Below are 25,772 nucleotides of genomic sequence, written 5' to 3'. Positions count from 1 at the left end.
GGTGGAGATTAGAGGGAACACACCACAACAAGGTCACAGCATGTGCCTCTCCTGGTCACCCTGGTAACTGGCAAGGATGGTTCCTGGAGGCTCATTTTGAGTAGGTAGAAAGTCAAGGCAAAGGCTTCTGATGTGAACAATTTAATTGTGAGCAGTCGAAGTCAGTCCTTCAGCTCAGAAGTCTCTTATCTTTTGTTTTTCCCTCCCATGTGAAATAATGCAAATGGGATCATGGAGAGTCTCATCAACATACTGTACAGGCTTAGAAGCTTTATTTGATTAGTCATCTTCCACTTAAAACAGAATCAGTTTCATTGCAACACACAAGGTTTGGTCTTTACAACAATTTCACAGCAATGGACTCATCACATCAAAAATGGACAGAAAGGTAAGGAATACAATATGGAGGGTATAATTATGTCAACATTAGATGACTTGTACATAATCATCTTTATAAGTAAATACATGTATGTAGGTGTCTTTTTACACTGTGTATTGCACTAGTTTGTTTGTTAGGTATATTACCATCTCAGAGTTTAAGCGAAACATTGGACATGACCTATTTGGGACTGATAATAATTGTTGTTGTTATTGAATATCCTAACTTATCATGTTTGCAGTGCAGTGTACACATTTAGGTGATAAATGTTAAAGGGTCTTGAGTATTTTCTTACTTGAGATGAACACAAACAACTCAAGTAGTTATAGTCAGGTTAGGATAGCATCCAAAACATATTAATCCACTAAGTGACAAGAAATATATTTACAAATATATTTTGATTCTTGCACATAGTTAATTAATTACAAAAAAATATATTTTGGAAGTGTATTTGACTTTCAGAGATATGGACAAAACTCATATTGGCCATATATTTGTGTGTTAATACAACTGAGATATTTCTGTAGAAGCCTTTCTTATGGATAATTCTTGGCATTCATTTTCATTTACAATTACATGGCAGTAAATCCATTGCACTTTATATACAAACTTTTCACATGATATAAAATATATTTTAAGATTAAGTGATAAGGATGAAGTCATTAACACATACAAATTGTATGAAAATGTACATACCTCTGAACAATACACACAAAACATACAAACCCTCAATTAAATCCTGTCTGTCTGTCTCTGTGTCTGTGTCTGTGTCTGTGTCTGTGTCTGTGTCTGTGTCTGTGTCTGTGTCTGTCCCTCTCTTACATAAAAACACACACACACACTGAAAAAAGTTGGAAATGGCACAATTTCGTACAGGACACACATTCACTTATTCAAAATGTAACATTTCCTCCTTCTTTTGGTTCACAATAAACATATTAGTTTACATAACCATTTATCAGAATACATTCTCTGTAAAAGATGCACTAATAATCGTAACATTTTTTTTTTTTTTTTGGGGGGATGAGGCAAAGCTTTTGATATATATGCGAAGTTCTTGCATAATGTGCAAAACAAATTTTAGCAAAGGAAATGTGACACGTATTGTAGTCTTCACTACGCCGCAAGTGCCAATTCAAATAGAACTTTTCTTCCATTTACAGTTTGTCCTGAATAGGTGCAGAGTAAAGCAAGGGAAACATCTTTCTACTAGACTGAATGCAATTAAGCAGGCAAACACATGAGTAATAGTGAAGCAACAGATAGCTGTTCTATTATATTCTATACAAGTAAATGAACAGAAGAAAAGTGAACAGAAGAAAATGAACAGAAGAAAAAAATCTAATATTGTGGTGAATATTTCAGTACAACAGACACCTACATGAGATTAGAATGATATCAAGCCCATGACGAGAAACATGAAATTAAACCTGTTTTATGGTCATCTACAACAGTGTTTCCCAGCCCTGGTCCTCAAGTACCCCCAACAGTTCACAGTTTTGTTGTAGCCCTTGACAAACACACCTCATTCAACTCATTGAGGACTTGATGATTAGCTGACAAGTTGAATCAGGTGTGCTTGTCCAGGGTTACAATACAATTGTGTACTGTTGGGGGAGCTTGAGGACCAGGGTTGGGAAACACTGATCTACAATACGCTACAGAGGGCACTCGGGAGAGGCAATCAATCAAAACACACACAAATATCAATCGGTCTGGCAATCTGTCACATAGGGAAAGTGCTGTTACAGGTGGTCTAGGAGCTAAATCAATGTACTGCAAGGAGAAGTTATCAATTTACGCATTGTGGTGACAGGACTGATACAGAGACAAAATAATCAGTAAATGTAGAAAGAGATCGAAAAACTATAATAACTATTTGGGAAGCTCCATCCATCAATCAACCAATCTATCTATCTATCTATCCATCCATCCATCCATCCATCCATCCATCCATCCATCCATCCATCCATCCATCCATCCATCATAAAGTAAATTCTACAGCCATGTGTGAGTAGTTGACATGTTAATCAGGTTGACGGCAATCAGATGTATTACTGGCACCAATGAAAATGAGTTTTGATGTAGGTTGGCCATCACTGTCACTAAAATACGAACAACATTTATGTCTGTAGAATATGCTAATAAGCTAGCCTAAGCCTCACAAGAGATGGAAATGCCAGAAACACGAGCTTGTGTGATTGGAGGATAGAAGCAGTTATCGTTACAGCAGATTTGAAGCGAAGCCAAGCCAAGCGTCGTTAAAAACCAATTGCCCTTTTGACCCCCAAAACAGATAAAACCAAACATTTCTCATTCACTTTCGGCGCTCTAAACGAGCACCAAAGTCCATCCTCCCTATCTCCACCTCCACCTTCCTTTCTCCTCCTCCTATCTTAACGTTTCCTTCTCCCTCCTCTCTCTCTCTCTCTCTCTCTCTCTCTCTTCCTCTGTAAACTCTGATAGCCCTATACAATAAGTCAGAGGAACGCCTCTCCTGAAAATGAACACCAAAGAGAAAGTGAGACTGAGCTGAGGACTTGACTCTTTGGCACCCCCTGTCTTTCAGTCTCAGGTGGCATTTTCCTCCTCATCATCCATATGATAGTTGAGCGTGATGACAGCGCTGATGAAGTCTCCCAGCTCCACAAAGTCAGCTGTGATGATGTTGATGCCGCTCTCGCCTGGCCTCTGGGCCCGAATCCATAGCATCATACTTGGAAGAGCCCTGCAGGGGAGTCCATGTGGATGTGAAACCATGTACACACACACATAGTTGCATCTCTGTATTTTTGTCTTTTGTGCACTCAAGGTGTTATGCATAGTCAGTGAATAGGATGGGGTTAAGGAAAAGGAAAGAGAGCGAGAGAGAGTGACAGAGCGAGATAGAGAGAGGTATGTACTGTTTGATGATTCACAGTTGGTTGGTGTAACAGTGAGCTGGCTGGTGAGCAGCTAGACCGGTTAAGGGCCAGTATGAGTCAGCATGATAAGGACTGTCTGCGCTGTCTGACAGACTGCTGGGTGCAATCATGTGGGGGGCGAGATATTATTATATACTCTGTACAGATGCAGGATCTTAATTTGAGCCAGTTTGCTGCAGCAGGACAACTATCCTGCAGCAACAGGAAATGTGAATTGTTATGTGGATTACAATTTATGGAAATATTTGTAGGGGTTGATACATTTTTGGTAAGGGAAAAGTTCACAAGCCTTTTTAAACCTCAAATACAAATCAAGTTGTACATTTCTGCCACTGCAGGAAAGTTCTCCTCAGATTAAGATTATAGCTGGTGTCTGCTGTGACAAAGCACTGTCTGACTGGTTACAATGCTACAGTCCTGGATTTGAATGCACAGTGTTCAATTGACAGTAAACCCAATGTTCTTCTTGAGATCAATTGGAATTAGTCCACAATTTATGAAAATATTATATTAAACAATCAGCACAGTTATTGAATGCAATATTTAATATTTCATCTCCAAGCAATGAAATGGGAAAAATTTGAGAGAAAAAAAAGGATATATAGAGAAAAAAGAGAGACAATAGAAATAGGGCGGAAAACTCAGTATCCCTACAGTGTCGTCATCACAGAGCAAGTGAGGCCGGTGTCATATTCCTGAAGATACATATACCTTTTGCCACAGTGACTCATAGTGTGTGTGTGTGTGTTGTTTCTCGTCTCAATTTCTCTCCCACATTGAACATGAAATAACTCACAAATGTCCTTTATAACCACACACACACACACACACACACACACACACACACACACACACACACACACACACACACACACACACACACACACACACACATACAGTTGAAGTCGGAAGTTTACATACACCTTAGCCAAATACATTTAAACTCAGTTTTTCACCATTCCTGACATTTAATCCCAGTAAAAATTCCCTGGTTTAGGCCAGTTAGGATCACCACTTTATTTTAAGAATGTGAAATGTCAGAATAATAGTAGAGAGAATGATTTATTTCAGCTTTTATTTCTTTCATCACATTCCCAGTGGGTCAGAAGTGTACATCCACTCAATTATTCAATTAGTATTTGGTGGCATTGCCTTGAAATTGTTTAACTTGGGTCAAACGTTTCGGGTAGCCTTCCACAAGCTTCCCACAATAAATTGGGTGAATTTTGGTCCATTTCTCCTGACAGAGCTGGTGTAACTGAGTCAGGTTTATAGGCCTCCTTGCTCACACACGCTTTTTCAGTTCTGCCCAGAAATTTCATTTGGGATTGAGGTCAGGGCTTTGTGATGGCCACTCCAATACCTTGACTTTGTTGTCCTTAAGACATTTTGCTACAACTTTGGAAGTATGCTTGGGGTAATTTTTAATTTGGAAGACCCATTTGCGACCAAGCTTTAACTTCCTGACTGATGTCTTGAGATGTTGCTTCAATATATTCACATAATTTTCATTCCTCATGATGCCATCTATTTTGTGAAGTGCACCAGTCCCTCCTGTAGCAAAGCACCCCCACAACATGATGCTGCCACCCCCATGCTTCACGGTTGGTATGGTGTTCTTCGGCTTGCAAGCATCCCCCTTTTTCCTCCAAACATAACGATGGTCATTATGGCCAAACAGTTCTATTTTTGTTTCATCAGACCAGAGGACATTTCTCCAAAAAGCACGATCTTTGTCCCCATGTGCAGTTGCAAACCGTAGGCTGACTTTTTATGGCGGTTTTGGAGCAGTGGCTTCTTCCTTGCTGAGCGGCCTTTCAGGTTATGTCGATATAGGACTCGTTTTACTGTGGATATAGATGCTTTTGTACCTGTTTCCTCCAGCATCTTCACAAGGTCCTTTGCTGTTGTTCTGGAATTGATTTGCACTTTTCGCACTAAAGTACATTCATCTCTAGGAGACAGAACGCGTCTCCTTCCTGAGCGGTATGATGGCTGCGTGGTTCCATGGTGTTTAAACTTGCGTATTATTGTTTGTACAAATGAACGTGGTACCTTCAGGCATTTGGAAATTGCTCCCAAGGATGAACCAGACTTGTGGAGGTCAACAATTGTTTTTCTGAGGCCTTGGCTCATTTCTTTTGATTTTCCCGTGATGTCAAGCAAAGAGGCACTGAGTTTGAAGGTAGGCCTTGAAATACATCCACAAGTACACCTCCAATTGACTCAAATGTTGTCAATTAGCCTATCAGAAGCTTCTAAAGTCATGACATCATTTTCTGGAATTGTCCAAGCTGTTTAAAGGCACAGTCAACTTAGCGTATGTAAACTTCTGACCCACTGTAATTGTGATACAGTGAACTATAAGTGAAATAATCTGTCTGTTAACAATTTTTGGAAAAATGACTCGTGTCATGCACAAATTAGCTGTCCTAACCGACTTGCCAATTATATAGTTTTTGAACAAGAAATTTGCTGAGTGGTTGAAAAACGAGTTTTAATGACACCAACCTAAGTGTATGTAAACTTCCAACTTCAACTGTATTCATACATACAATACATTACATTACATTACATTACATTACATACATACATACATACATACATACATACATACATACATACATACATACATACATAAATACAGAGAGAAACAAACCAGCTCACCTCTCTGTAATGGTCTCCCTCAGTCCGCTGGCTACTCCTTTCATGACGGTGCTGGCCTTAGGTGTGAGGACCACTTGGGAGACAAAGAATGTTCCCTTCCTCCTGCCATTACACAAATCACATCAAACTTTACTATACAGGCACAATTAAAGATGAAAGTAGGATCTTAAATGGAGCCAGCTTTCTACATCAGGAACATCATCCTGCAGCAACAGGAAATGTGAATTATAATGTGGACTATAATCATTTTTGTAGGGGTTGATACATTTTTTGTAAGGGCAAAGTCAGACATTTCAGAAGCCTTTTCAAACCTCAAACACACTACAAGTTTAAAATGTCCTGCATTGCAGGAATGTTCTCCTGCAACAGGGCAATCAAATTAAGAGCCTACATCTATCTGGAAGTGCTTTCCCCAAAGGTTTAACACACTGTCCAGGAATAGACGGATAGGTGAAAGATAGAGGGCCATACAGACCTGCGGTCAGCCACAGAGGCCTGGAGGAACTGGATCAGCTTTTCAGGGTCAGTGGTGTTGGCCCAGGGAGCAGGCATCATCTGACCAGGCCATAGAAATGGCACTTCCAGGGCCATAGGACTGTGGTAGAACACCAATACCTGGTACTCTTTCTCCCACAGGTACTGGAGACTCACCTAGAGGGAGGGAGGAGTGTAGGGAGGGGTTTTGTCTTTAGGAACCTCCAGGGCCATAGGGCTGTGGAGCCAAGGTCATCCCCATATGCTCTCGAGGGAGCACGGAGATTGAAGGTGTTTAATTTGTTTGTACAGTAGAGTATCTTACCTCCTGAGCGAAGACGACGGGGGCGAGTTTCTCCCCGAACACGTCTCTCAGCATTGAGACCAACTTCTCATGGTGCAGGTTCTGAACCCCGTAGAAGTGGTTAAAGTCCAGGAACACAACCTCTCTGGCATGGGCCGACAGGAAGGAGCTGATCTGCTCCAGACCTTCTCTCACCTGGAAGCACAACACACCCCCCCACAAGGGAGCAAATATGGTGTCAGACCAGTACCCACTGAATAAGGTCCAGAGTTTTTCCTGACCTCTTGACCTGTATAGAAAATAACTATGGTCCAGAGTTTTCTTTCTGGTCAGGTCAGGCGGTCAGGAAAAACACCTGAGGTTCTGTAGGAGGAAATAGAGTCGTAGGGAGTAATTATATTCACCGTGGCGCTGAAGAGGCCATGAGCGAAGAAGAGTTCGTTGTCTGGGTCCCGGGGCTTGGTGGAAATGCGCAGGTCAAAGAAGCGGACGCCGGCCTCCAGCTGGCTGGAGAAGTTCATAGTCTGAGTGGCCAGCCATTTACGCATCAGCTTCTTGGCTACCGTGCCAAAGACCGACACAAAGTTTTGGACAGCGTCAGTCTGCTCAGGACCCACCGGAGAGGACTCGTCTATGTAGAAACTGAAGGAGTCATGGGAACCTGGGGGGGAATAGAATTATTATTATTATTATATAACGCTTTTAATTACATAAAGAATCTCAAAACAAACAAGAATCAAATAAAACAGCTATATGACAGCGTAGGCCTGGGCTACGATGTTCAGCCACAGTTGGACATTTTCTTTTTTCAATCCTCCAACAGATGGAGTGGCAGTCAAGAGGGAGCCACATGACTTAAGCAGAGGGAGGAGGTGGTCAACGGGGGAGAGGAGCAGGTCCTCCGGAGGCAGGCAGGCAACACAATATAGGGTATGGGTTATGGCTGAGCGGAGGAAAACGTGTGTTAGCATTTGTGTGTGTGTGTGTGTGTGTGTGTGTGTGTGTGTGTGTGTGTGTGTGTGTGTGTGTGTGTGTGTGTGTGTGTGTGTGTGTGTGTGTGTGTGTGTGTGTGTGTATAGGGACAGTTGTGACTTGACTTGACAAAGTGAAGAACAGTATCTCAGTGATGATAGAACAATGCCAGTGGGTTGAGAGGAGTGAGTAGTGCCCTCTCCCCCTGTCCTCCTGTCTAAACAGAGAAGTCAACTCTCTAATTATAGTCAGCCCTGAGACGCTCTCCTCTCTGTCTCCCCCTCTTCTCCTCTCGTCTCGCCCGCCTCTCCATCCCCTCTCCCCTCCTCTCCCTCTCCCTCCCTCCCTTTCCCTTTCCCTCTCCTCTCCCTCTCCTTTACCTCTCCTCTCCTCCTCATTTCCTCTCCTCTCCTCTCCTCTCCTCTCCTCTCCTCTCCTCTCCTCTCCTCTCCCTTCCCTTCCACCTCCTCTCCTCTCCCACTACAGGGCAAACCCACACTACAGGGCTGACCACACTTACACTTCTTCCATACGGTTACAAAGCCCAAAGAGTTTCCATAACCACAACTGAGACGATCACTGTGGCTTGAACTTCACTGAGCTTCACTCAGTTTCACCCGGTGAAGATGACAACAACCTCTCCACAGGCAAACAAACTGCATGTGTCATCATCAGCAATGTTATGTAGGAAGAACAAGACATAGTTGTTTATAAACGGCTCGGGTTTATTAGCTACAACTCTAACATCCTCACGTTCGTGAGCTAGCATAACAACAACTATTTTGCCAACGTACGCTGGCCCCTATAGGACATCAGCGGTGAGTCAAAGGGAGCACACAACAATAACTCCCAGGGGCTACGCAGCAAAACATAACAGGCACGTTCACAGAACAAAGAGAGGAACCTTCACCCTACACAGACCGTCAGACACGGACACTCGCTCGGCTGCACCTCAACCATACAGTCGGCATCCTTCTAAGACTCACATAAAGCAATGTTCTCTGCTCCAACACAAGGCCTTGGAGTATAATAGAGACAGCAGTGTGCCTTTTTGGCAAAGCGTCCTTTTATGTTTCTGTACAAATACACCTGTAACATCTATAGAGATGTCCTGACAATATTCATCTGTTGGCCCAATGGAGAAATGATTCGGTACAACAATGTGAGCTCAGCTCCAAACATAAAAAGACACTTTGGAAACCACGTGTTTGATGTATTGGACATCATTCCACCCGTTCCGTTCCAGCCATTACCGTGAGCCGGTCCTCCCCAATTCAGGTGCCACCAACCTCCTGTGTGTCAAATACACCTAAGAGCTTTTATAGAGATGTTCTGGCAACATTCCTATTGGCTTCTCAAAAGGTATGTTATGGAGTGAGTCAGTGTTCACAGATGGCGCATGTAGTTTAAAAAGGTGTGCAAAACAAAATGGCACCGACACATCGCTTCTGTAACCCCAAGTTACCATTCATCACTCCGGTATGAAATGTCAGCTCTACCTTGTATGACCAATGAATTCAGTAACACATCCTGGGGGAGGGAGAAGCTACGTGAGAGACGATGGCTTATCAACACACTGGAAATGATCTCTCAACTCTCGGGTACTGTGTGATGATAACGAGAGAGAAAAGCAATCCATCAAGATGAATCCATTAATCAATTTAAGGCTGTGGAAATCAAATGTGTAATGAACAACATGCTTTTCATTAAGCCTAGAAGGTCAGACTAGCTGTATGTCAAATTAGAATTAAATGAATCACATTCATCAAAAAAATCAAATGGGGGTGACGAAGACCATTGAGCATTGGTGGAGAGATGTGTTCTAAATATCATCGCTCTTCATCTCATGAAACTAAATGGATTCCCTGCCCGTCCACCTGCTCACCACTCCTGTAAGCTGATGGTAAAAATGTTCAGGTCGAATATCAACGCTAGTCTCATTAGTTAAACAGAAGACGGAGGTCATCATGCCCTGGCTGGGATCATCAACTAGATCCGGCTGCGGGCCGATTCTTTTCTTGAGCGGATGGTCAGGGGCCAGAACATAATTACAATTACATTTTTAGACTGCACAGATGTAACGGATGTAATATTTGACCAAAACATAATAATTTCAAACCTTGCTTACATTTGTAAACGATCACATATCTCTCTGTTGTGCATGGGAATACTTTTGAACAGATTTCCAAAATCACTTTTCTGATTTGCTGGTGTTTTTACAGTCTTATGTCCAACAACAAAATATTATTAAAAAATATATTATTAAAAAAAGTGGGCCCACAGGCCGCCATTTGGGTAACCCTGCCCTATGGCCTCTGGTTGTGTCTTATTTAGCTAGTTCATCTGTAACACAAAAAAAAAGGGTAACCTTGAAGATGACAATAAATGACTTTGACAGTCCTCTGTTTACAGCACTAGAGGGATGCATTAGGGATGAGGCAATTACACAAATAAACAAACAAATCCCTCGCTCTCACTACTTAATGGCTTAATGAAGGAGATTAGTAACAGAGATTTGTTGTTGTTTTTGCTCTGTCTTTCCCCCTGATAGGACCAGATCTACATGTCATTGCTCTGTCTTTCCCCCTGATAGGACTAGATCTACATGTCATTGCTCTGTCTTTCCCCCTGATAGGACCAGATCTACATGTCATTGCTCTGTCTTTCCCCCTGATAGGACTAGATCTACATGTCATTGCTCTGTCTTTCCCCCTGATAGGACTAGATCTACATGTCATTGCTCTGTCTTTCCCCCTGATAGGACTAGATCTACATGTCATTGCTCTGTCTTTCCCCCTGATAGGACTAGATCTACATGTCATTGCTCTGTCTTTCCCCCTGATAGGACCAGATCTACCAAATGTTTGCAACAAGTTTAAAGTTAGTAGTTGTACCTGTTTTAACTTCTTCGAGATAGGGGGCGCTCTTTTAATTTTTGGATAAAAAACGTTCCCGTTTTAAACAAGATATTTTGTCACAAAAAAGATGCTCAACTATGCATGTAATTGACAGCTTTGGAAAGAAAAAACTCTGACGTTTCCAAAACTGCAAAGATATTATCTGTGAGTGCCCCAGAACTAATGCTACAGGCGAAACCAAGATGAAGTTTCATACAGGAAATGCCCCAGATTCTGAAGGCGCTGTGTTCCAATGTCTCCTTATATGGCTGTGAATGCGCCAGGAATGACCCTGCCCTTTCTGTCGTTTCCCCAAGGTGTCTGCAGCATTGTGACGTATTTGTAGGCATATCATTGGAAGATTGACCATAAGAGACTACATTTACCAGGTGTCCGCCCGGTGTCCTGCGTCAAAATTATTGCGTAATCTCCAGGTCCATGCACGTTCCATTTCTTCAGAGGATTAACTAAACTGCCACGAATGACTTATCATCGAATAGATATGTGAAAACACCTTGAGGATTGATTCTAAACAACGTTTGCCATGTTTCTGTCGATATTATGAAGTTAATTTGGAAAAAAGTTAGCGTTTTATTGACTTAATTTTTGTTTTTTTTCTTACCCAAACGTGATGAAGAAAACGGAGCGATTTGTCAACACAAATAATCTTTTTGTAAAAACTGAACATTTGCTATCTAACTGAGAGTCTCCTCATTGAAAACATCTGAAGTTCTTCAAAGGTAAATTATTTTATTTGAATGCTTTTCTTGTTTTTGTGAAAATGTTGCATGCTGAATGCCAGGCTTAATCCTATGCTAGGCTATCAATACTGTTACACAAATGCTTGTTTAGCTATGGTTCAAAAGCATATTTTGAAAATCTGAGATGACAGTGTTGTTAACAAAAGGCTAAGCTTGAGAGCAAATAGATTTATTTAATTTCATTTGCGAGTTTCATGAATAGTTATGGTTGCGTTATGCTAATGAGCTTGCAGATAGATTCACACAATCCTGGATACAGGTTTTTTTCGTAGCTAAACGTGACGCAGAAAACGGAGTGATTTGTCCTAAACAAATATTCTTTCAGAGATTAACAAAAGGCTAAGCTTGAGAGCTAGCATATTGATTTCATTTCATTTGCGATTTTCATGAATAGTTAACGTTGCGTTATGGTAATGGGCTTGAGGCTGTAGTCACGATCCCGGATCCGGGATGGCTCGACGCAAGAAGTTAAACAGAGGGAACAACATCAAATAAAGTGCCATTCTAAAATGTAAAGTGTAATTGAAAACGTATATTTCTTATGGTTTACGTTCATGTTTTCGTTAAAGGGTGGTATGATATACTGACATCTGCATCCATCTGATACAGATGCTTACTAGCAGCCAACCTGAGCGCTCGGAGGGATCCGCATGGTCCTAAAGTACACCGGTGCCTCGTTTTGTATCACATTCCAATGATAAACCTGGGGGGTTTCAGAATGTGGGGGGCATGTCCTATATTCATTGCGATTTTATTGCTTACTATGTCTACTGAAGAGGGACAAGAGAGAGCCCTAAGAAAACAAGTTTGAGATAAGTGTCCAAAACATGTTGGCTCAACATTTAAAACATAAAAAATAAGATAAAGAACAAGCTATAGGATAAAAAATACCAGAATTCTGGAGCAGGTACAGCCAACTATAGTGCTGACTAACATTAACTACCTAGCAATTTTTTTAATTAAAACTACATTAGGAACACCTGCTCTTTCCATGACATAGACTGACCAGGTGAATCCCTGACCAGGTGATCCCTTATTGATGTTAAATACAATTCAATCAGAGTAGCTCAGGTTTTTCAAAATTCGGTCCTCTGGACTCCAAGGCTGCACATTTTGGTTTTTGCCCTAGCACTACACACCTGATTAAAAGAGTCAACTAATCATCAAGCTTTAATAATTTGAATCAGCTGTGTAGTGTTCGGGCAAAAAACTAAATGTGCACCACTTGAGGTCCTGAGGACCGAGTATGGGAAACACCGGTGTAGATGAAGGACTGGTTAAAGAAATATTTTTAAGCCTTCAGACAACTGAGACATGGATTGTGTATATGTGCCATTCAGAGGGTGAATGGGCAAGACGACAGATTTAAGTGCCTTTGAACGGAGAATGGTAGTGTGTGCCAGGCGCACCAGTTTGTGTGTCAAGAACTGCAAGGCTGCTAGGTTTTTCACACTCAACAGTTTTCAATGTGAAACAAGAATGATGCACCACCAAAAGGACATCCTGACAACTTGATACAACTGTGAAAAGCGATGGAGTCAACGTCAAATCAAACCAACGTTTATTTGTCACATGCGCCGAATACAACAGGTGTAGGTAGACCTTACAGTGAAATGCTTACTTACAGGCTCTAACCAATAGTGCAAAAAAGGTATTAGGTGAACAATAGGTAAGTAAAGAAATAAAACAACAGTAAAAAGACAGGCTATATACAGTAGCGAGGCTATAAAATCAGCGAGGCTACATCCAGACACCGGTTAGTCAGGCTGATTGAGGTAGTATGTACATGTAGATATGGTTAAAGTGACTATGCATATATGATGAACAGAGAGAAGCAGTAGCGTAAAAGAGGGGTTGGCGGGTGGTGGATGGCGGGACACAATGCAGATAGCCCGGTTAGCCAATGGGCGGGAGCACTAGTTAGTCAGCACAATTGGGGTAGCATGTACATGAATGTACAGTTAAAATTACTATGCATATATGATAAACAGAGAGTAGCAGCAGCGTAGAAAGAGGGGCTGGGGGGGGCACACAATGCAAATAGTCTGGGTAGCCATTTGATTATGGCTTGTGGGTAAAAACTGTTGGGAAGCATTTTTGCCCGAGGCTTGGCACTCCGGTACTGCTTGCCATTCGATAGTAGAGAGAACAGTCTATGACTGTGGTGGCTGGGGTGTTTGACAATTTTTAGGGCCTTCCTCTGACACCGCCTGGTGTAGAGGTCCTGGATGGCAGGCAGCTTAGCCCCAGTGATGTACTGGGCCGTACGCACTACCCTCTGTAGTGCCTTGCGGTCAGAGGCCGAGCAATTGCCGTATCAGGCAGTGATGCAACCAGTCAGGATGCTCTCGATGTTGCAGCTGTAATCTTTTTAGTTTACTGAGGGGGAATAGGTTTTGTTGTGCCCTCTTCACGACTGTCTTGGTGTGTTTGGACCATTCTAGTTTGTTGTTGATGTGGACACCAAGGAACTTGAAGCTCTTCAACCTGCTCCACTACAGCCCCGTCGATGAGAATGGGGACGAGCTCGGTCCTCCTTTTCCTTTAGTCTTCAATCCTCTCCTTAGTCTTGGTTATGTTGAGGGATAGGTTGTTATTCTGGCACCACACGGCCAGGTCTCTGACCTCCTCCCTATAGGCTGCCTCGTTGTTGCCGGTGATCAGGCCTACCACTGTTGTGTCATCTGCAAACTTAATGATGGTGTTGGAGTCGTGCCTGGCCATGCAGTCGTGGGTGAACAGAGAGTACAGGAGGGGACTGAGCACGCACCCCTAGAGAGTTCCAGTGCTGAGGATGGCAGATGTGGCAGATGTGCTGCTGCTTTCCCTCACCACCTGGGTGCGTCAGGAAGTCCAGTATCCAGTTGCAGAGGGGGTTGTTTCGTCCCAGGATCCTTAGCTTAGTGATGAGCTTTGAGGGTACTATGGTTTTGAACGCTGAGCTGTAGTCAATGAATAGCAATCTCACATAAGTGTTCCTTTTGTCCAGGTGGGAAAGGGCAGTGTGGAGTGCAATAGAGATTGCATCATCTGTTTGGGCGGTATGCAAATTGGAGTGGGTCTAGGGTTTCTGGGATAATAGTGTTGATGTGAGCCATTACCAACCTTTCAAAGCACTTCACAGGTCTGTAGTCATTTAGGCAGGTTGCCTTTATGTTCTTGGGCACAGGGACTATGGTGGTCTGCTTGAAACATGTTGGTATTACAGACTCAATCAGAAACATGTTGAAAATGTCAGTGAAGACACCTACCTACTAGATGGTCAGCACATGCCCGGAGCATGGTAAAGGTCTTACTCATGCCGGCTACGGAGAGCGTGATCACACAGTTGTCCGGAACAGCTGATGCTCTCATGCATGCCTCAGTGTTGCTTGCCTCGAAGCGAGCATAGAAGTGATTTCGCTCATCTGGTAGGCTCGTGTCACTGGGCAGCTCACGGCTGTGCTTCCCTTTGTAGTCTGTAATAGTTTGCAAGCCCTGACACATAAGACGAGTGTCGGAGCCGGTGTAGTATGATTCAATCTTAGCTCTGTGTTGACGCTTTGACAGTTTGATGGTTCGTCTCAGGGCATAGCAGGATATCTTGTAAGCTTCCGAGTCCCGCACCTTGAAAGCAGCAGCTCTACCTTTTTTCTCAGTGCGAATGTTGCCTGTAATCCATGGCTTCTGGTTGGGATATGTACGTACAGTCACTGTGGGGCCGACGTCCTAGATGCACTTATTGATAAAGCCAGTGACTGATGTGCTGTATTCCTCAATGCCATCGGAAGAATCCCGGAACATGTTCCAGTCTGTGATAGCAAAACAGTCCTGTAGTTTAGCATCTGCTTCATCTGACCACTTTTTTTTATAGATCGAGTCACTGGTGTTTCCTGCTTTAGTTTCTGATTGTAAGCAGGAATCAGGAGGATAAAGTTGTGGTTGGTTTACCAAATGGAGGGCGAGGGAGAGCTTTGTACGCGTCTCTGTGTGTGGAATACAGGTGATCTAGATTTTTTTTAACCTCTGGTTGCACATTTAACATGTTGATAGAAATTTGATTGAACTGATTTAAGTTTCCCTGCATTAAAGTCTCCGGCCACTAGGAGCGCCGCCTCTGGGTGAGTGGTTTCCTGTTTGCTTATTTCCTTATACATCTGACTGAGTGCTGTCTTAGGTGCCAGCATCTGTCTGTGGTGGTAAATAAAGAGCCACGAAATATATGGCTGAGAACTCTCTAGGCCAGTGGTGTGGCCTGCAATTGATCAAAATATACTCTACTTCAGGCGAGCAAAATCTAGAGACTTCCTTAGATTGTGCACCACCGCCCTCCCTCGCCTTCCCTCGTGTGCTGTTCTATCTTTCCGGTGTAGCGTATATACGCTAGCTGAGTATCCATGTTGTCATTCAGCCACGATTCCGTGAAACATAGGATATTACAGTTTTTGATGTCACGTTGGTAGGATACTCATGATCACACTTTGTCTAATTTATTATCCAATGATTGCACGTTGGCGAGTAGTATTGGTGGTAATGGCAGCTTTCCCACTCGCCTTCTCCGGGTCCTGACGAGGCATCCAGCTCATTGTCCTCTGCACCTGCCTACAAAATAAGTTACAAATAATGCGGAAAAAACACATAATAGCACAATTGGCTGGGTGCCTGTAAAACTGCTGCCATTTCTTCTGACGCCATTTATAACATAGTGGACAAATATCCCTGTGGAATGCTTTGCACACCTTGTCGTCTGACAAATTAATGGTGTTCTGAGGCCAAAAGGGGATGTTACTCAATATTAGGAAGGTGTTCCTAATGTTTTGTACACTGAGTGTACATAAATATACATACAGTGCATTCAGCATTGTTACATTACAGCCTTATTCTAAAATGGATTCAATTGTTCCCCCCTCAATGTACACGCAATAATGACACTTCAAAAACTGGGTTATAGAAATTTTTGCAAATGTATTAAAAATACAAAAGTGGAACTATTGCATTTACATAAGTATTCAGACCCTTTACTTGACTTTGTTGAAGCACCTTTGACAGCAATTACAAACTCTAGTCTTCTTGGGTATGATGCTACAAACTTGGCACACCTGTATTTGGGGAGTTTCTCCCATTACTTTCTGCAGATCCTCTCAAGCTCTGTCAGGTTGGATGGGAAGTGTCGCTGCACAGCTATTTTCAGGTCTCTACAGAGATGTTCGATCGGGTTCAAGTCTGGGCTCTGGCTGGGCCACTCAAGAACATTCAGAGAATTGACCCGAATCCACTCTTGCGTTGTCTTGGCTGTGTGCTTAGTGTCGTTGTCCTGTTGGAAGGTGAACCTCCGAGGTCCTGATCGCTCTGGACCAGGTTTTGATTAAGGATCTCTCTGTACTTTGCTCCGTTCATCTTTCCCTCGATCCTGACTAGTCTCCCACTCCCTGCCGCTGAAAAACATCCCCACAACATGATGCTGCCACCACCATGTTTCACCGTAGGGATGGTGCCAGGTTTTCTCCAGACCTGACGCTTGGGATTCAGGCCAAAGAGTTCAGTCTTGGTTTCATCAGACTAGAGAATCTTGTTTCTCATAATCTGAGGGTCCTTTAGGTGCCTTTTGGCAAACTCCAAGCGGGCTGTCATGTGCCTTTTACTGAGGAATGGCTTCTGTCTGGACACTCTACCATAAAGGCCTCATTGGTGGAATGCTGCAGAGATGGTTGTCCTCTGGAAGGTTCTCCAATCTCCATAGCGGAACTCTGGAGCTCTGTCAGAGTCACCATCGGGTTCCTGATCCCCTCCCTGACCAAGCCCCTTCTCCCCCGATTGTTCAGTTTGGCCGGACAGCCAGCTCTAGGAAGAGTCTTGGTGGTTCCAAATTTCTTCCATTTAAGAATGATGGAGGTCACTGTGTTTTTGGGGACCTTCATTACTGCAGACATTTTTAGTATACTTCCCCAGATCTGTGCCACAACACATTCCTGTCACGGATCTCAACGGACAATTCCTTCGACCTCATGGCTTGGTTTTTGCTCTGACATGCACTGTCACCTTATATAGACAGGTGAGAGCCTTTACAAATCATGTCCAAACATTTGCATTTACCTCAGGTGAACTCCAATCAAGTTTTAATAACATCTCAAGGATGATCAATGGAAACAGGATGCACCTGAGCTCAATGTTCAACCATTTCATAAATACCTCAATTCTAAATTGTGTGTCGATTGAGGAGGAAATATTGTATTTAATGCATTTTAGAATATGGCTGTAACGTAACAAAATGTGGAAAAAGTCAAGGGGTCTGAATACTTTCAGAAGGCACCATGTAGATGTTTTTATTTTGTTTTTACAAATCGATACTTTGAGTCACAATGTTGATATAAAATCATGAAAAATAATATTGCGATACTCTACTGCAGGGTTCCCCAATAGGTGATTTGTGTTTTTGTTAATTATATCATTTTCGTTGTTGGACATTATAGGCTCTAAAATCACCCAAAATCTGTCCACGAAAATAAGACTACAAAGTGAGGAATTTTTGTGTGGAGGGCAATGAGTGTCGAATTTGGCCAACAAAAAATGTAATTGCTAATATGCTACGTGAGGCTTATTTGATCAAATAAAAGGTTTGTATTGTTTAGGTTGTTGTGAATGGACTGATATACGTGGACTCACGTGGCGCTTCGGCAACCTTGGGAAAAAAAACGACTTTACATCAGCATTGTGCCTGTTGTTCACTATCTGTGTCACGGCTTCCTCCGAAGTCGGGCCCTCTCCTTGTTCGGGCGACGTTCGGCGGTCGACGTTACCGGTCTTCTAGCCATCGCCGATCCACCTTTCCATTTGTTTTGTCTTGTCTTCCCACACACCTGGTTTCAATTTCATCAATTACATGTTGTGTATTTAACCCTCTGTTCCCCCCCATGTCCTTGTCTGGTATTGTTTGTTGTAAGTGCTTGTGCACGTTATGTCTGGTGTGCGTCGGGTTATGTGCCCATTAATTGATTGTTCTGTTTTCCGGTGGGATTTTATTATTAAGCTGTGCCGTTGGAAACAGTTTTTGCTCTCCTGCCTCTGACTTGTCTGCCGCCACCCCTTACAATCTGCCCTCTCATTGGCTGGAATGGTCCCTCCTGATCTAGCCTCCTCCCACCCGCCTTCCATCTATGAGGACATGAATTTCCATTGTTAGAGAGCTCCGTCTACTAGCTTGTCAATGTAATAATACAAATATTTGCTAATACTCTTGTTTCATCATATACAATTACTGCTCGGTCCGCTCACTTTTTCACTAACTCCCCTCAGGGCACGGGAGAGGAGCCTGCTTCCCCTCACTTTCTCTACTCCGTTCTTCATTCTTTTCCTATTCCATCCCTTTGCTTGTGTCTGACCCTCTCTCTCTATCCATCTCTTTCCTACCTCTCCCTCCCTTTTTGCCAGTCTCTCTCAAACCCATTCTTCCTCGCTTCCCACATCAACCTCCCTCTTCTGCCCTCCTATCCATTCCCTCTATCAAATGATCTCTTTCCTCCCATGTTCTTACTCTTATATTGTGGACACAGTGTGCAGCTAAAGACTGGTGTGCACATTTTCGTTTTTGGCAACAAGATAAACTTCTTTCCTCTGTAAACTCAATTGACTGCCAGCAGAGTACTAGCATGGCTACCTGATTTGTTCTGCATTCAACAATGAGGTATCAATATGGCCTTGTTCAGTAAAACTATGTTAAATGACAGACTGACATTTTTAACTTCAGTGCAATTTCATGTCCTCAAATCTCCTCAATACCCACTGTCTATGTTCCTCTTAGGGCAGTATATCCTCCCTCCCCTGGAGCTCAAGTGGTGGATGGGAGAACGGACAAAGGGCTGGATGAATGGATAGATGGATAAAGCAATGGATGGATAGATGGATTGTCAGATTAACAGATAATCCTGTGCCAAGGCCCATTTCAGAAGCAGAGGATGCTGTTCTTCAATGGTTTTGTTTTTACTGGTCTCAGGGGGCTGGCCGGCTGGTTGCCTGCCGTGACGACTCATGCTGAATTGAATTCTGCTGCTCCATCGATCGCTCCAAGCTAGCGGGCGTGGCGTTTGGCCGGAGCGATGTGGATAGGTGGTCAGGCTAGCCGGCTGGGGTAAATAGATTGACCATTTGAAAAAGATACTTGACATGTTACAACCACCTGTGGATTGAGAATGAATTCCAGGCCTGACCTGCTCGTGTATCAGTGGGTTTCGAGAAACCCCCAGAAGATCTATGGCTTCAGTTCACCCCTGGCCTAGTAAGACTTTCATCCGGCGATACACTTCAGGTTCTCCTGAAGTGTGCTACTCATTCCCTCCAAGTCTTTCCTGTTTGACATTAGACCCTGGAAAGCCGATTCACTTCTCCAAGGTGCGGTATTACTAAGTGTGTATTACACTCATTGGCAACACTCGGAAAAAGTAGCCTAGCTGTCTGTGTGGCAGAGCTAATAGTTGCATCTTGCATATATGATGAACATACAGTATTGACTTTCTCATTTAGAGAGCTTGGGACTACAAGGTTCTATCTGCAAAAATATGATTCTGATATAATTGGTTTTAAAGTTCCGAGCCCTTATTGGTTTGAATGGTGTTCGCAATTTTATATTGTATGAATTGAGTATAGTATTATAGTATTATAAAAGTAAAGAACATTGAACATAACAAGGCTTTGTCAATAACAACATTTTGAGAAAAATGCAGATAGAGCCTTATAGTCCCAAGAGCTCCTGCAGAAGATGTTGGTGTAGAATAATGCAAACAAGGTCATGACTTTAGATTAAAAGCTTGAACACACACACACACACACACACACACACACACACACACACACACACACTTATTTTTACTATCCTTGTGGGGACCAAACAATTGATTCTCATTCAAAATCCTATTTTTCCTAACCCTAAACCTAACCTTAACTCCTAACCTTAGTTCTAACCCTAAAATAGGCTTTTTCCTTTTGGGGACCAGTGAAATGTCCCCATTTGTTTGAATTTTCCTTGTTTTACTATCTATATATAGTTAAACCAAACACACACACACACACACACACACACACACACACACACGGACTCAGTCGTATACAGAAAGCCTGTTTTATGCTGACATCACAGCCCTGTGTAGTTCATCTGTCTCCTATTTTCTTCCTCTCAACCTTGTCCTTCTCTTATCTGTTCTATTTGTTGCTCTAGTTTATGTTCATGACCTCTGTTGGTCAGGGTGGAGGCTGGCGCCGGCTCAGCTGTACAGAGCAGAGCTAGAGTCAGAGAAGAGTCAGAGCAGGGGGAGGCCAGTGTCACCTGCAGGGCAAACACACAGACGTTCTCATTATGTCAAGCTGCATCCATTTCCTGTTCCAGCTGACATGACAAAACAACCACAGTATGGCGTGTGTATCTATGGGGTTCAACCAGGGCAGGGTTGATGTCTGCAGTAGCCAACACGTTGACTCTTGGAACTCCCTAAGAATAATACTGGGCTAGCCAAATGTTGACGTCGTTCATCTGGAGCGAAAAAGTGTTTCACCACCTCTGGATACACAGATAAACAGTAGCATGAGTTTAGGTTATTTGAGAGCAGCTCTGTCACCTGAAAGAGCCCAATTTAATGCCTGGGTAGCCTAACCTCCTGTAGGTGAGGAGATCAGAGGGCAACACTGGGAATGAGGGATGGAAAGACTAAGGGGGAAAAGTGCACACAGCTTTGTGTATATATGGTCTACATAGGCTGTTCCCGAGAGAGAGAGACAGAGTATGTGTGTCTGCATCTGAAGAAGGAGGACGAGGTGGCGACACTGGGAGAGTTAAGATCTGTTCCAGGGACAAATCAACTGTAGCCACAGGTAACCTTTTTCATTAGGGGGGAAATACAAAAAAAACTGTCCTTAGTTCAGTGTCTACTAGACTAGAGGCAACTTTATACTCCATCTGGCCTATCCAACACTATAAGTGAAAGAACTGTTCAGAATCGCCACCTCACTCTTTGCAGATTGTGTTGACAAGGGAATCAGCTAAGATTCAATGTGGTATCCATTTACAGTAACACTTAGATCAACCTGCACTAACACATAATACTGTAGCACCATACAGATAACACATAATACTGTAGCACCATACAGATAACACATAATACTGTAGCACCATACAGATAACACATAATACCGTAGCACCATACAGATAACACATAATACCGTAGCACCATACAGATAACACATAATACCGTAGCACCATACAGATAACACATAATACCGTAGCACCATACAGATAACACATAATACCGTAGCACCATACAGATAACACATAATACTGTAGCACCATACAGAAATGCAATCGGGCCACTGTCTCACAGTGTTTACAAAATTTGAATTGCAAAGTCTACATCCTAGGCTGGGTGCCAGTCTGATTGTGCTCTAGGCAGTTTTGGGGTTGGGTAACAGCGTAGCGCCTCTGTTAAATGCAGAAACACTTCAATGGATCCCCATCCCCAGGCATTATAAATGTCGAATTAGAAGTATAATCCCCTGGCGAAGAGGACTGTACTTGTGGATGAAATGATCACATTCATCCTCCCATTCGTTCCTCTCAACTGGTTCAGCGCTTCACTCTCTTTCGCTGGGAAGAGAAGCCTGTGCTGTATTGCTCTAACCCTGCAGCAGTAACACATATAGCCGTTGCCTCCCCGAAACATCCTTCGACCAAATCAGCAGCCGCCAGGTTTGGCACCAAAAACTGTAGGAGGAAATTGGCTTATGGCAAGGAACACACACACGTGCACACACACACACCAGGAGAAATCAATAAGTGAATGGCTCATGTGGCTGATTCTGGTTTCAGGGACATTGGAGGAGACAGAAGAGTTTTACAGTAGCCTGTGTCCAAATGGAGTGCATAGGCTACGCACCAGTTTAAGATGCTTGGAGCAACTGGGCACATTAGGAATAATCATGGTTAATTACAGTGGGTTATAGTCAGCATGCTGCTTCTCCAGGCTGTCCTATGAGAAGGGAAAGGCAGGTGCAAATGCAGGTGTTGTGTGTGACTTAACTGGACCTTTTGGCTCCATGGCGATATCCTGTAGTTTTCATTTCCCAGTCTTTCATACCACGCAGTCGATGCTTAATCGAAAATCACATCCCAAAATACCCTGAAGATGAATGAATTGTGTGTGTTCCCCATTGAGAGCAGTGGAGTATGCCATGCCACACCTCTTGAGTTTCCAATGATAGATCTGAGAAACACAGCTTTGTGCTCCACCTGCCTGCATGTCTGTAGCCAGTGAATGAAGCTAATCACTAGAATTAGCCAGATGTTAATTGGCCATTCCACAAGAGTGAAACCAGCGACCGGGTCTTATTCCAGACCTCCAATCAGAGTTGATGTCTCAGGAGACCTGCCGCATGATTGGCCGAAACCTCCAAACAGCTGGTACCACTTTTAGACGCTGATGCCAAGACAATGGCCCGTTCCAACACTGCCAACATACAACTTTTCTAACCTTCGTTCCTAGAAGGGATCGCAGACGATCTGATGTGAACTAGGCAAGTTGTATGCACATTTTGCTATTGAGATGGTTTCTTCAAGGAAGGAAATAAGGTCTTTGAATGAGGAATAGATGTCGAGAGTCTGCAAACACAGACCTGAGCGGCCCGTCTAAACTTTTAAACACTTTGAATAGGGATTTAGAGATCATTGTTCAACAATAAACCCATCCAATTCACACTTGTAATATGTGACGGAGGGTTAGGCTCATTGGAGGCACATGGGCTGTCCTGGTTGCAATGCAATGAACCCTGAACTATATGCCCCGTTTAGGCTAATACGCACTGCCAATAATCACATCGATAACACATAGCGTGCCAAAAAAGTTACTAGATTCACTTATATATATATATTACAACATATTTTAAGGAGCACAATGGGCCATCTGTGTAAATGCCATTTTAATGTATTAATTTGAATGAGCAATTTGCAAGCTTTTTGTAAGATCATTCATGCACTTCCCTCAAGGAGATTTGAATTAAATCAAGCCGATGGAGACCTAGAGACACGTCTCTGCTTTTGGCATATAGCCTATCGAGCCCTAACCAGCTAAACTGTAGCTTATTTCTTCGATGATGGATCCTTTGTGCTACCGTAATAGGGCAATGGACTAGTGTTGCACCTACACATAGGTTTCGCCTTCCCGCAACAGGTGCCATCTCGAGAGACTACTGTAGCCTATAGGCCAGAGAGAGGCAACTAGATCCAGCCAGTGGCCGATTTATGTTGGAGCGAATGGTTGGGTGACAAGAAAATAACTATAATGACGCGTACGCTGCAAATTGACCACAACTAAGCCCACGAAGAGATGATTGTTATTTTAAAATACAATTTCACACCTTGATTACATTGAGACACGAACGCATATAAAAAAATATATATTTGTGTGAATACTTGAGAACAGACTTCCTAAATTAAACTACATTTTTGCTGAATTCCTGGTGATGTTAGTCTTTTTATACCAAAAACTTTAAATCCTACATTATTATTATTTAATAAAAACTTCAGGACAAAAAAAAAAAAAATCACTTGTGGACCAGTTTTGGCCCGCGGGCCACCTGTTGATGACCCCTGGCATAAACTTTAGCTGGAATTAGCAGCCTTTGCACGGAATATGATAATTCTGTGTCGATAATTCGTCTGAAGACAGTCTGTAGGCTGGCTAGGTCACTCGCCGTCAGTTCTACAACATACACATCTGGATTTCTATCGAAGTAAATTATTTCACTGCATGATCAACAAAAGGTTTCCAACATTTCCACACGCAACCGTGCAAACTACGATGTGACTCTTACCTGGAATGGCCAGGTTGGTAAGCGGGATGCTGTGCATGCTCTCCGGTAAATTCGCCATCCAGTCGGCGAACCGGTGTTCGTTTTTCCCGTGAGACGAAGCCATGCCGCCGCGCACTATATCCCCACTTTCCGGTGCCTGCGCGAGCTTTGAGTGCGCCTTCTCTGTGCTGCGTTCGCTCCACTCACCACACACACACACCAGCGTGACTGGGAGCGAGTGAGCTCACACCACACCCCCTGAATGGCGTGCACACATAGATAGGGAACCCATTTTTCATAGGATATGTCGATAGAGTTGTGTTTTCGATAAAGTTGTGCTTTTAGGATGGTCTCATGGCAGGCGAGTGATGTATTCTGCCATTAGTTCTTGAAGTCATTAAAATAAAGGTGCGCCCAGCTAGCCACTCAACTTAATTCAATAATCAGTCCCATGTACCATTCTACAACAATGTCTGTCTGGCTCTCCACTACTGCATCCACACGCCTTACGTTTGCCTGTCCGTGTATAGGCTAGTGGCACTGTCCACACCTGTGGTGCTGAATTGATCAACTCCGCTTTCCCGACAATAGCGCTTCTGGAGGATAGCATTTGGAAAGGACACATTGTTAACCGATTGATTTGGACATATGACACTTTGCCAGGGTTGAAAAATAAACATCACTGAATATAATAGGGTTTGTCTAAATAGTCTGGCAGCAACATATATTTACTATTTAGAAATGTCTACCCTTGATGAACAAGTCTATTTCACAACATATTCGCATGTCACAATTTGACATGTATGTGTTTCCCATTTATGATACATCCTCTATATTCTCTTTGAACCCAAGAAGAAGAAGAAGAAGCCCTCCAGTTTCTGCTACATAGAGCCCAGGGTAACCGCACCCTGCGCTCTTCTCAAGTGGACAAATCGAATCAAGAATGTCAGAATTGCACGCCCCTCATCTGCATGGCAGCCCGAACCTGCTGTGTGTCGACTTAATTTGCTTTAGTTGCTCAGAGGTACATAATGTCAAACCTGGCTAATGGGAACGTTGGGGCAGAACACAATGAGCGATATGATGGGTTTGAGTCAGAAAAGCTTTGCGTCTCGAAGGATAGATGGAGCCTTCATTCAGTGTGTGCCATAATACAGAGCTCAACTCGTGAAGAGATCTCCTTGTTCCAATACTCTCATAATGCTTCATTCCTTCCTTCACTGTCACACAGAAATGATGAAGAAAGATGTGAGGTGTCAGAAATCTCAGAATTCCTGAGGAAGTAGTGCAGATTATTTCTGAAGAATTTGGAAACGTGAGCTTATTCATAATCATACATTTGACATAATTTAGCTGACAGCGGACCTGAATTAAACTACTGTATTGGAATGAATGGTCGAATTTGATGCATACTGTACTGGTCTTTTACAACATGTTCAGCCCACTGTCTCCAGACAACCTTGAAGTAACCACTGATATGTGAAAAGATGGGATAGGGAAAAGCAAGAACACATTCCACATAATACTACTACGTACTTCTGAGTGTCAATACCAGTGCAGAAAATGGACACTAATATATTTTTCTCC

General features: G+C 43.0%; 1 protein-coding gene across 1 annotated transcript; it reads right to left on the bottom strand.

Moving 5' to 3' along the window:
• Positions 1 to 234: 234 nt before the first annotated feature.
• plcxd3 (phosphatidylinositol-specific phospholipase C, X domain containing 3) lies at positions 235 to 24,658 on the bottom strand. The gene is made up of 6 exons (XM_035786212.2): positions 24,207 to 24,658; positions 7,153 to 7,409; positions 6,770 to 6,943; positions 6,446 to 6,621; positions 5,971 to 6,072; positions 235 to 3,107 (listed from the first exon to the last, which is right to left on the bottom strand). The coding sequence occupies exons 1-6, from the start codon at positions 24,307 to 24,309 to the stop codon at positions 2,951 to 2,953; spliced, it is 969 nt and encodes a 322-aa protein (XP_035642105.1). The 5' UTR covers positions 24,310 to 24,658; the 3' UTR covers positions 235 to 2,950.
• Positions 24,659 to 25,772: the final 1,114 nt, after the last annotated feature.

Source organism: Oncorhynchus keta, chromosome 14 (genome assembly GCF_023373465.1).
Source record: "Oncorhynchus keta strain PuntledgeMale-10-30-2019 chromosome 14, Oket_V2, whole genome shotgun sequence".
In the NCBI taxonomy this organism is placed as follows: Eukaryota; Metazoa; Chordata; class Actinopteri; order Salmoniformes; family Salmonidae; genus Oncorhynchus; species Oncorhynchus keta.
Note: the sequence above shows the minus strand (reverse complement) of the source record. Positions and strands in the feature narration are given on the sequence as shown.

Excerpts from the sequence above, each read along its gene's own strand:
- plcxd3 (XM_035786212.2), bottom strand. The coding sequence starts at position 24,309 with ATGGCTTCGTCTCACGGGAAAAACGAACACCGGTTCGCCGACTGGATG. Across the intron at positions 7,410-24,206 it reads TACCAACCTGGCCATTCCAG|GTTCCCATGACTCCTTCAGT; the intron begins GTAAGAGTCACA and ends ATTCCCCCCCAG. Across the intron at positions 3,108-5,970 it reads AGGGAGACCATTACAGAGAG|GGCTCTTCCAAGTATGATGC; the intron begins GTGAGCTGGTTT and ends ACTCCCCTGCAG.